Below are 11,486 nucleotides of genomic sequence, written 5' to 3'. Positions count from 1 at the left end.
GGTGATGCCATCCAGCCATCTCATCCTCTGTCGCCCCCTTCTCCTCCCCACTTCAATCTTTCCCAGCATCAGGGTCTTTTCCAATGAGTCAGTTCTTTACATCAGGTGGCCAAAGTATCGGAGTTTCAGCTTCAACATCAGTCCTTCCAATGAACACCCAGGACTGATCTCCTTTAGGATGGACTGGTTGGATCTCCTTGCAGTCCAAGGGACTCTCAAGAGTCTTCTCCAACACCACAGTTCAAAAGCAGCAATTTTTCGGCGCTCAGCTTTCTTTATAGTCCAACTCTCACATTCATGCATGACCACTGGAAAAACCATAGCCCTGACCAGACAGACTTTGGTGGCAAAGTAATGTCTCTGCTTTTTAATATGCTATCTAGGTTGGTTATAACTTAGCGCTAAATGAAAAGGCGAACTAGAAATGTTTGTAGAATAACAAGAATTACTCGTATTTGTATATTACTTGCTAGGTACCAGCACTGTCCTAAGTGCTTTGTGCATCTCAAGTCATCTTCAGCTTTACAGCTGTCACAGAAATAACCATAAAGAACAATAAAGGAGCAATGTCCAAGGTCTGTTCAAGCCCATTGCTTGAACAATATCCAAGGTATAACATTGAAAGAAAAGATTGATATGGTTGAACGCTTTAAAGTTGGCAACTTCTATTTCTCAAGAGATCTCATTATAGAGAGTACAAATGCAAACCATAGGATGGGAAAGGATACTGAGAAGCACATGTACCTAATCACCACATAAAAAATATCAGAGACCATGAGGAAAACAGTCCAATCAAAAAATAGTGAGCAACGGACTTGAACAGGCCTTTCACCAAAGACAATAGAAGGATGGCAAATTAACCCATGAAAAGATGCTCACACTCACCAGTCATTAAGGGAAATGCAACTTAAAACCATGATGAGATACCACTGCACACCCACTGGAATGACTGGAAAAAAAAAAATTGACCATACTAAGTGTAGGTGAGGATGCAAAACTTCTAGAACATTCCTACACTGCTGGTGTGAATGCAGAATGACACAACCACTCAGGTAAAGGGTTTGGTATAACTGAGTGCAGTTGAAGCTATTTATACTCTGAGACCCAGTAACTTCAATTTAGATAAACCTGCACTGGGATGAATATGCAAGAATATTTCCAGTGGAACTGATCATGATGGCCCAAACCAGCAACCACCCCAATGTGCATCTATAGAAAGAAAAAAAAAAAAGGTAAATACTGAGTTATTCAAATAATGTAGCAATACAGCAGGAAAAATCAGAAAAAAAAAAAAAGAAAGAAAAACAACTTCAGCTAAACACACACAGACTGATGAATCTTATCCACAGAAATGCTAAATGAAAGAAGCAAGGCACCAAAGCCTATACACAGTATGTGTGGTCCAGTTTTTAACTCAAAAAATTAGTAAAAGGGGGGCTTCTCTAGTGGCTCGGTGATAAAGAATCCATCTGCCAATGCAGAGGACACAGGTTTGATCCCTAGTCTGGGAAGATCCCACATGCTGCGGAGCAACAGAGCCCGTGTGCCGTAACTATTGAGCCTGTGCTCTCGAGCCTGGGAGCCACAACTAGTGAAGCCTGTGTACCCTAGAACCCGGGCTCTGCAACAGAGAAACCACAGCAATGAAGCCCACGCAGCAGTGAAAACCAAGCACGGCTAATAAATAAATAAAATGAGTAAAATGAAACTTCATTGTTTGGGGATCTGTTAGTGGGTGATAAATTACCAAAAAAAAGCGAGGAATTGACCCCCACCAGAATCAGGACTGGGGAGGGGGAGGAAGAGACCCATGGTGGACTTAGAGAGTAGGGGAGATGCTAGAAAACCTTTATTTTTTTTTTTGTCTGGCCCCAGCCTCCTGCCCTCTGGCCACAGCACCATGGCCATAAATCACACTACTGCCCAGAGATTTGGCCTCCCTGGTAATTTCCGTCGGGCATGTGAGATGCATCTTCTGCCAGAGACAGGCCCTCTGAATCTAACCCCCCACACCCTTCATCTGGCCCTGCTCCGCGTCCCACCAGCTCTCTGCTCCAAGCCTCCGTTTCCCCATCTGTCCATGAAGCAGGATGGCCTGCGCCATGGCCAGCTCACTAGGGCAGGATGTACTTCAGTCATGTCTGACTGTGCGGCCACCCCATGGACTGCAGCCCGCCAGGCCCCTCTGTCCATGGGATTCTCCAGGCAAGAATACTGGCGTGGCTTGCCATTTCCTTCTCCACTAGGGTAGGGTAATGAACATTAAAGAGCTTTTGTCCAAATGCTAGAGGTTGTCGAGGACCCTGAGGGTCTGCCAAGCTGCTGCAAGGCTGTGGGAACTGAGATGCAGGCCCACCGCTCCCGCCCAGATCCTGCAGAGGGGCAGCTCAGTCTATCAGCAGAGTTCATTAACTACCGGCTCTCATCAGCCAATCAGCTGGGGCGACCTGGAGCGGGTCACACAGCCTATTTCCTGTTTTCAGACGGGGGAACTTAGCAGAGTGGCAGCCACTGACCTGCTCACCCCGATCTTGGAATGGAGAGCTGAAGGGGGCCGTGTGACACGTCTCCAGGACCCCTGGACACGCACAGGACCAGAGGCCTCAGGTCAGTGTCTGACCCCAAGTTCAGTGGGCCTCTGCCCGCTTGTGATCTGAGCCCCTTCCCCCTGTGGCCAGCCCTCGGTACCTCTGGGGGGCAGGGTGGGAGGGAGAAGGGCTGGTGACAGATACATGGGGCTCCCCTCAAATATGAGGGGCTCCCCTTAGCATACTGGAGCAACTCTTCGACCCTCCATTGCCTCAATTCCTTTTGAAGTGCCAGGCGCCTCTGCACCCCTTCTTGAGCCTGGGGAATACTCCACCACACCTGTGTTTCTGAAAAAGTGCCAGGGAAGCCCTGTCTCAGCACAGCCCTCGGATCTGGATCAAAATGCAGAATCCAGGGCACACCCCAGAACCTGCTAGATGGGACTCTCTTACTTTGGGAACAGGAAGTCTGCTTTTTTACAAGTGCTTGACACCTCCACCCCCATCCCCACCCCCGAGGAAGTTGTGATTGTGATGGACGCTCACATTCGTGAGTGTGCCCGTCCAAGGTCCAGGACCTTCTGCTTCCTGGGTCAGACCAGGGTGCGTTACTCTGCTGGCCTCTCACCCCTGACAGGAAGTCCCCTACAGGCCCTCAGAGAGGTAGCATGGGCTCTGAAGGGAGCCCTCTGTGCCCATCTGCATCAGAAGACCCGGCCTGGCAGGCGGTCCTTGGAGGGAGAAGAGATGCTCAGGGTGCCCGGGGGGGAAGGAGCAGGGAGACTGTTCCTGGAGTTACATGCGGGAGGGGCTGGGACTCTGCTGTCCGCTGGGCCACAGACAGGCCCCCAAGCCAAGAACACCAGCGCTTGTCATATTTCGTTGTAAAGTCTAGACATCTTTGCTCTGCGGGGTGGGGAGATGGGAGGGAAGGGCCCACAGAACCCCATGTACCGCTGTCCCCCAAAGAGCGTTTGGAGTGACAGGACTGCTTTCCCCACTTCACACATGAGGAAAGTGAGGACTAGCGCCTCCGTGGATGCAGCAGTGACAATTTTCTGCTTGCCACTTTCCGGTGTCAGCCCATCCCATAAAAGGAAACCTCCAAGAGTTGGCTTTGGCTGCTGAATTTGATTTTTATTCTAAGCCCTATGTTCATGCTCAGCTTTCCCAGGTCTTTACTGGGATGTCCCACCAAGGCCATCATTCCTGGGGTCTCACAGGGTCTCTGGACAAACAGTGCTTCTGACTTGGCATCAGCTGCCTGATCAAGACAGCAGAGCTAGATCAGGGGCCACTGAGGCCAGGTCTTCTCGCCATCACCCATTTTACAGATGAGCTAACTGAGGCAGGTGCATAGAAGTGCCCACAGGAATCACTGAGCCCCACCAGAGTGCTGGCTACCAAAAGTCCCTTAGACAAGACAGCGTGTGGACCATATGCTATCTTGCCTGCCCAGAATATAGAGAACCTGTTCCTCACCATCTATCATCTTGTCAGCAAGACAGGGTTGGCAGTCACAGCTCTCAGATGGGGAAACTGAGACCTGGAGTTAAATAACTTGCCTACAGATCCACAGTTGGTCAAGACTCCTTCAGGGGAAAAAGCTATAAGGTACTCAAGCATGTGCAGCCCGAGGTCGACCATGCCCTGCTCTGTGCTCCGGTTTCCTGTCTGTTTAGGGTGAGGCTGGATGGAGGTGAGGCTGGATGGAGGTTTCTAGAGAGCTACCCACTGGACACCAGCACAGAGCTCCCTGGAGAACGCCCGCAGGTTAAGGGACACTGGGCGTGTTAAGGGATCCAAGCGTGTTAAGAAGGAGATGAGGCCACCTGCACCCTTCTGTTTGGAATTTCTGTGCCTAAGTGGTACCCCAGCTACTCCATCTGAGCCGATGTTTTAATTGTCCCCTTTTCTCATTCATCCCAGGCATTTAAAATTCCATTCCAACCTACACCTTAATTCAGAGGCATTTATTTCTCAAATATTTCCCAGAGTGTCTATCACATGCTAGATACTAAGAGAGACCATTATATGGTGCCTGGGACCTGCACAGCCCTGAGCTAAAACTTTGCATGGTGTGCCCGACTTAGCCCTCACACCAGCCTCATGAAGGTTATTATGCCACTTTCACAGGTAGCTGAGGCCCAGAAAAGTTAAATAGCTTCCAGGCACCAGCTCATCTTGCTCAGTTACCTGGGCCCCAGACAAGAGTTATGCATAAACTAAACCCCAGGACTCCTGCTGCCCACCCTCCCCTGAGTACCAGGGACAGGATGCTGACGGCAGACCAGCCTGCGCTGGTGTCCTGCCGGCCATTTAACAGCTCTTGATCCTGGCAACTCTTAAGTCTCAGTTCCTTAATCATAACATGGAGATGAGAAACTCCTACCATGCAGAGATTCAGATGAAGTGAGAGAGGGGGTATTGAGTGCAGGGTGTGAAGCCTGCTGTCACAAGCATGAGGCTTTGCTGGTTGCGCACACTCACTAACTACATGACCTTACACTAAGCCTCAGTTTCCTCATCTGTTACTGATGTCATGACAAGATTATTTTGTGTTGTGTTAGTTGCTCAGTTGTGTCCAACTCTTTGCGACCCTATGGACTGTAGCCCACCAGGCTCCTCTGTCCATGGGATTCTCCAGGCAAGAATATTGGAGTGGGTAGTCGTTCCCTTCTCCAGGGGATCTTGCCAGGATCGAACCTGGGTCTCCTGCATTGCAGGCAGATTCTTTACCGTCAGAGCCACTAGGGAAGCCCCGTGACAGATTATTGTGGGTATTAAATCAGATAGTGGATGTGAAGAGCCTGCGTGTGTATGAAGTAGGTATAACAAGCTGTTAGTAAATGTTTGCTTAAAGATAGAGAGAGAGAGAAGGGAAGGATATATGCCAGTGTCCCTGTTTTGGACACAGATTTCATTTGCAAATGTAACATAATATGGAGTATTGGCAGTTTTCTGAACAAGCCAGTGTCTTTCTCTTGATTTGTCATCAAAGCCATTACCTTTGCTTGAAATCATGTCATTTAAAATTCAGAGTGACTTGATAGTATAAGGACCCTAACAATAAGAGAAGGTTCTGCTCAGCCTTGGACTGATCAGTCCAGGAAAGGGCCTGACCTAGGTTTAGCACCTGTCAGTTGGTCAGAGGGCTAGGTGGGCAATGGAGGGCTCAGAAGTGGCACCCCAGTACCCACAAGGACCCCCAACAGGAGTGGGCACTCACTGTTCTCTCTTGTTTTCCTAGCAGCCTTGGAGCATGGCAAGTCACAAGCATCTTGGGAGCCCCGGGTGGACAGGACCCATATCCCAGGACATGGCAGGTACCACGCCGAAAGCATCAGCCCCCCACCCAGACCTCCCACGTCTAGGACCTGAGGACCACTTAGGTGAGCTTGAAGCTTGGGGCTTGGTGGACAGCATAGACATTTGAAGACATTTGAAATACAAACGGGGGTACTTCCTTGGAGGCTACAAGAAACAGGGAAGCTCACTTAACTTGGGTTATCACAAAGTACACGCTGAGACAAGGATTTGGTGCAAGTGGTTTATCCAGGAGGTTGGCAGGGGAGTGGGGAGGAAGCATATAGGAAGCCAGTACATGGTGTGGATGAAAAGATGACCACTGTGGGTGATTCCCAACGGCAGTCATCTGGGAGACCGTATGGGGCACACCTCAGAGCTGTCCCGCCCGGATCAAGGAGGCCAGGCTGCTGTCCACTGGCCCCATCCTTCATCGGCAAGGGATGCTCCACAACACACTGCAATGACCCGAGGAAGCCCTCAGGGGGAAGTCCTAAGTGCTTCCAATAGGAGCCAGGGCAGTGTTCCTGACTAGTGAGTACCAAGGGGGCGTGGCCGGGCACCGACAGTGTCTGCTATAGCGCCACCTCCTGGAGGAAGCGCCTGCCATATTCATGCAACCCTTCAGGACATGCCCAGTGAACGCCCGCTGTGTTCCTGGCCCCATGCAGGCACCGGGGAAACAGGATCAGTCCAACACCTCGCAGGCCTTCAAGTTCAGTAAGGAAACAGATCTGTAGAAAACAATTTAGATGCCCCGGAAAAGGCTACACGGACAAGGTGGGAGGCTTTTATTCTAACAGCAAAGGGCCACTGAAGCAATATGTGGGCTGGGTCTTGAAAGACACAGTTTGGAAAAGAGCTCCCGGGACACGTGCCCCTTGAAATAAAATGCACAGTGACTTGTGCTTTTAGCGGGGAGGAAGGATCCCGGTCTTTCCCAAGATTCTCAGGATGGCCCAGGGCTCAAGTGAGATCTAAGACACACTGTTATTTCCCAGGCAGGGAAAGAGGATGGCATTTGCGGCAGAAGAACTGGCACGTGCAAGAAAAAGCAGGGAGTGTGGGAAATGAGATGAGAGAGGAGGGAGGGGTCGGCTAAGCTGAGCCTGGAGCCAGGCAGCCTCGCAGCTCCCCGCACCATCTGCTGGGGTGCGCTCAGCAGGCTGGCGAGGACCACAGCATCAGCCAGGGCTGTGGGGCAGATGCCAACCAACCAGCTACATCCCTGCTGGATGTGGAACATGGGTCTCGTGATGGCTGGAAGTGGACGCTAGACCACAGACATACTGCGTTTCACAACAAGAAGCCGCTTGGGAGGTCCAGCCGGTCCAGGTTGTCCGTGGTAGTGGTAGGATGAATTCAGCCAGGTTGGGCGCAGAAGGCTGGCTGATGCCAGACTTGGGATGAGGGAGGGGGATATTCACAGCGCCTCTGGACTCCCTCTGCCCATCCCAGACAGACCCAGTCTCCTCCCCCAGTCCTGCCCCCAGAGCACCAACCTGTACTGGTCCTTAAGTGCTCCTGTCTCCAGACGCCCAGGGCAGCCCGAGCTCCAACTCCAGCATGACCACACGGGAGCTTCAGGAGTACTGGCGGACCCAGAAATGTTGCTGGAAGCACGTCAAACTGCTCTTCGAGATCACCTCCGCCCGCATCGAGGAGAGGAAAGTCTCCAAGTTTGTGGTAAGCAGAGACCAGAGAGTGATGGCTCGCCTTCACAGCCTCCTTCCTGGCATTGGGCAAGGCTGGTGGGGCCTCAGTCTCCCAGACCATGAAACGGATCGACACACTTTAACTCTCAGAGTTCTTCTGGCAAAAACCAGTCCAACAGTGAGATTCCACACTCAGCACTGTGAGGATGGGAGGAGTCAAGGTCCCTTATCCTAAGAAGCAAATGGCCCAGTTTAATCCCGTGTTACCTGCTATTATCATCTGTGTCCCTTCTTCATTGTTTTTGAGATCCTTGTATAATTTTTATTATTATGCACCTAATTTTTTTTCTGTAAAGTGGATCATTTTCTAAAATGAATAGATTTATTTCAAGGGAGATACGTTAAATGGAAAACCAGCATAAGAAAAGGTCAATATTAAAGTAAATAGAAAGCTCAGGGCTGTCATTAAATTTTAGCTGGTTACCATGGTTAGTGGAAAGCTAGGCTTGAGGCTGATTTCTTTGTTAAAGGGCTTCCCTGGTGGCTCAGATGGTCAAGAATCTGCTTGTAAGGCGGGAGACCTGGGTTTGATCTCTGGGTTGGGAAGATCCCCTGGAGGAGAGCATGGCAACCCACTCCAGGATTCTGGCCTGGAGAGTTCCATGGACAGAGGTGCCCAGTGGACTACACTCATGGGGTCGCAAAGAATCAGACACGACTGAGTGACTAAACAACTTTTCACTTTCTCTATTAAAATGGAATCTCAGCCTACGTCAGGCGAGAAGTTACTGACAATGGGAGAGCCACACAAACTTTTCTTTGCCTCCCCTCTCCTCCCAAGGGGCTGGAGTAATAATAAGAGCTGACACGGAGTGCTGACTGCACATTATGGCTTCAGTGCATCAACTCATTTAATCCTTGCCCAGTGAGGCAGGCCAGGTCACTATCCTCATTTCACGGAGGAGAAACCTTAGGCTCAGAGAGGTTCAAGTACCCACCTAAAACCACACAGCTAGCCTGTGGCGGGCTGGAATCACTACCCAAGCAGTCTGTGCCCTTCACTAGCATCCTCTTGAAAGAGAAGAGAAAATAGTTTTCTTACTATATAATATCACTGCCTAACCATCACCCATTTCCAGGGTGATCTATATAATATCACTGCCAGTATATTACCTAAAACCATCTCCGAGGAGTTCCACACTTGGAAAACACCGATGGTATTCATCCTAGCCTCCCAGCTCCGTTTTGACCCTGTAACACCAAAGAGCCTCGCTGGGACGGCAGGTTCCTGTGTGGCCTTTCTACCCCCGGATGCCTCCCCCACCTCCCCTCCGTCGCTTGTTCCCTTTGTTATTCTCGGGTTGACTTCTTGTCATTCATGATTCGCTTTTACTGGCTCAGCCAATTTAAAACAGAATCGCAGATAATGATCACCCATTTCCAGGGCAGGCTTTCAGGGCCATCATCATTATTTCACTTCCCCGGGCTCTCCTCGGTCTGGGCAACCCCGCGGTGAGGCTGTCTTCAAAGGCGCGCTCCCTCCCTCTCTCCGCAGATGTACCAGATCGTGGTCATCCAGACCGGGAGCTTTGACAGCAACAAAGCCGTCCTGGAACGGCGTTACTCCGACTTCGAGACGCTCCAGAAGAAACTCCTAAAGACTTTCCGGGAAGAGATCGAAGACGTGGTCTTCCCCAAGAAGCACCTGATAGGGAACTTCACGGAGGAGATGATCTCGGAGCGCAAGCTGGCCCTCAAGGAGTACCTGAGCCTGCTCTACGCCATCCGCTGCGTGCGCCGCTCGCGCGAGTTCATCGACTTCCTCACGCGGCCCGAGCTCAAGGAGGCCTTCGGCTGCCTGCGCGCCGGCCAGTACACCAAGGCCCTGGACATCCTGACGCGCGTCGTGCCGCTGCAGGAGAAGCTCACGGCGCACTGCCCCGCGCTGCTGGTGCCCGCCCTCTGCGCCAAGCTGGTGTGCTACCGCGACCTGGAGCGGCCCGCGGAGGCCTTCGCGGTCGGGGAGCGGGCCCTGCAGTGCCTGCAGGCCCGCGAGGGCCACCGCTACTACACCCCGCTGCTGGACGCCATGGCCCGCCTGGCCTACCTGCTGGGCAAGGACTTCGTGTCCCTGCAGAAGAGGCTGGAGGAGAGCCAGCTCCGGAAGCCCGCCCTCCGGGGCTTCACCCTGAAGGAACTCACGGTCCAGGAGTACCTGTCCTGAGGCCGCCCGCTGGGGAAGCTGGAGAAGGGGGCTCGCCATGGCTCAGGGGCTCATTGGGGTTGGTTTTGAGCGGGTCGAGCCACTTGGGGCCCTAGCTTGTGGGTGACTTTCACAGGCCCCTCTTCTGCTCCTGTGTTACCCCCCACCCCCGGTCTGCTGTGTTGAACCGAGATGCTCCGCGGTGTCCTTGAAAACCTCTGTATGTGTCCTGTGTCCTCTTGATGCCAGGCCCACTCCATCTCAAAACCACAAACCCAGCTGCAGAAACACTGGAGAGTCGTATCTGCCTTGATGGGGGGTTTCTGTAGGCCACTGGAGGAGAGGTTTAGGCTGCACATCACAGACAAAGCTTAATCCATTTCCTCACAGACCTCTCTCTTTAGGTGTCTAGAGTATCTTCTCTTTGCTCCTCCCTTCTCGACCTGGCTTGCAAATATTCCCACCTACTCTCCTGAGTGTTCTAGCTCCTCTCTCTTAGGTTTCAGCCCAATTCAGCAAAACAAAAGGTCAGCTACTGCTCCTCAAGGCTTTGTCCCCAGGATGGGCTGTGAGTCAATAATTGAAAGGCTGGAGGGTCCTGGTCTAGAACCAGCAATCACTACCTTGGGGTGGGTTTTTCATTTGTAAGGCAGCCATCCTTTGAATGGCCTTTCTGGATTATGAAGAAATAGCCCTGCAGGTAAGTGGGACTCTGGGTAGAAGAGACTGAATGCTCAACATGTCCCCATTTGAGAGACAATGGATTGGGGTCCCCAAGTGAAGTGGATTCCAGACCAATGACTGGGGTCAGCACAGGGCCGGGAGTTGATACAAGCTGGTTTGGATCCTATATGTCTATCAGGCTAGTAGTCCCTGAAGACCTAAACCATATAGCTGAGCTTATCAGGGTATACTAAAGAGGCTGTAACTTGGGAATCTTAATGTGGCGCACCACCCTGGCCTGAGCCAAGATCTGGCTCAGCCAAGAACAATGGACAAACGTTGTCCATCGCTGAACTGCACTGAAGGTGTTCAACAGCGACACCATGTGGCGATACCTGGAGTGGCCCAACCAGGCCCCTTCCCGGAGGTTAGATACAGACTGACGCAGATAAAGCAAGCCTCCAAGTATCTCAATTTACTCCACGAGAAAGACACTTTAAAGTGGGAGAGACTGGATGTCTTGGAAATCTTGATATGTGGAAAATTAAAGTGTAAATGGAAAAATAAAAAGAGCTGCAATTCTTTTGTAATGGTAAAAAAAGATTATACAGATTTTACAAGTTCTTCATCAAATATAAAATGCTATCAACTGTTAGACGCACCAAATATTCACTAAGAAAGAAAAAAATCCCCAATATGGGGAGCTTATTAGGAGTTTCCAACAAAAAGCTGGGAGAGCAAAGAGTTAGCTCCCAGTGTAACAGTCCATGTGGAATAAACCTGCTTCGTAGAAAGGAATGTTGAGGAAAGGTGTGAATCAAATATTGCATTGAGAGACAGTGGGGGATCTAGAATTTAAACAGCAAACTGGTACTCACCCAGGTGTGGAATCTAAATACACACAATGTGGTCCAAAATCCTCAAGCAGAGAAGTCATGGTAAAGAGCTTCTATGCAGGTGTTTCAGGTACCTTGCACCACAGATGTGGAGTCTCTCTATAGGAAGTCAACATAGATCCAGGCCAATAGAGAAGAAGATGCCATTGACTTCAGAGGTGTTAAAATGTAAGCGGAGGGGCTGCATCTCAAAATCACACGTACATGGTGTTCATGTGTGTGATGTAGAGACAGA

General features: G+C 50.9%; 1 protein-coding gene across 4 annotated transcripts; it reads left to right on the top strand.

The window, feature by feature from the left end:
* Positions 1–2,488: 2,488 nt before the first annotated feature.
* Positions 2,489–10,925, top strand: SNX20 (sorting nexin 20). Of its 4 annotated transcripts, none has more exons than XM_043898435.1 (4): positions 2,489–2,607; positions 5,782–5,920; positions 7,369–7,520; positions 9,045–10,925. In XM_043898435.1, the coding sequence occupies exons 2-4, from the start codon at positions 5,791–5,793 to the stop codon at positions 9,711–9,713; spliced, it is 951 nt and encodes a 316-aa protein (XP_043754370.1). In that variant the 5' UTR covers positions 2,489–2,607; positions 5,782–5,790; the 3' UTR covers positions 9,714–10,925. The 4 variants fall into 4 exon arrangements, with proteins under 4 accessions (XP_043754370.1, XP_043754372.1, XP_043754373.1 ...); XM_043898437.1 differs by having other exon boundaries at positions 5,782–5,854; positions 9,045–9,885; XM_043898438.1 differs by having other exon boundaries at positions 5,779–5,854; positions 9,045–9,885.
* Positions 10,926–11,486: the final 561 nt, after the last annotated feature.

Source organism: Cervus elaphus, chromosome 4 (assembly GCF_910594005.1).
Source record: "Cervus elaphus chromosome 4, mCerEla1.1, whole genome shotgun sequence".
NCBI lineage: Eukaryota > Metazoa > Chordata > Mammalia > Artiodactyla > Cervidae > Cervus > Cervus elaphus.
This window is presented reverse-complemented; position numbering and strand designations above follow the sequence as displayed.

What these genes read in the sequence shown, in the direction of transcription:
- SNX20 (XM_043898435.1), top strand. Translation starts at nt 5,791, where the DNA reads ATGGCAAGTCACAAGCATCTTGGGAGCCCCGGGTGGACAGGACCCATA. An exon ending in AGGACCTGAGGACCACTTAG is followed by an intron (nt 5,921 to 7,368) that starts GTGAGCTTGAAG and finishes TCCTGTCTCCAG; the next exon opens with ACGCCCAGGGCAGCCCGAGC. An exon ending in GGAAAGTCTCCAAGTTTGTG is followed by an intron (nt 7,521 to 9,044) that starts GTAAGCAGAGAC and finishes CTCTCTCCGCAG; the next exon opens with ATGTACCAGATCGTGGTCAT.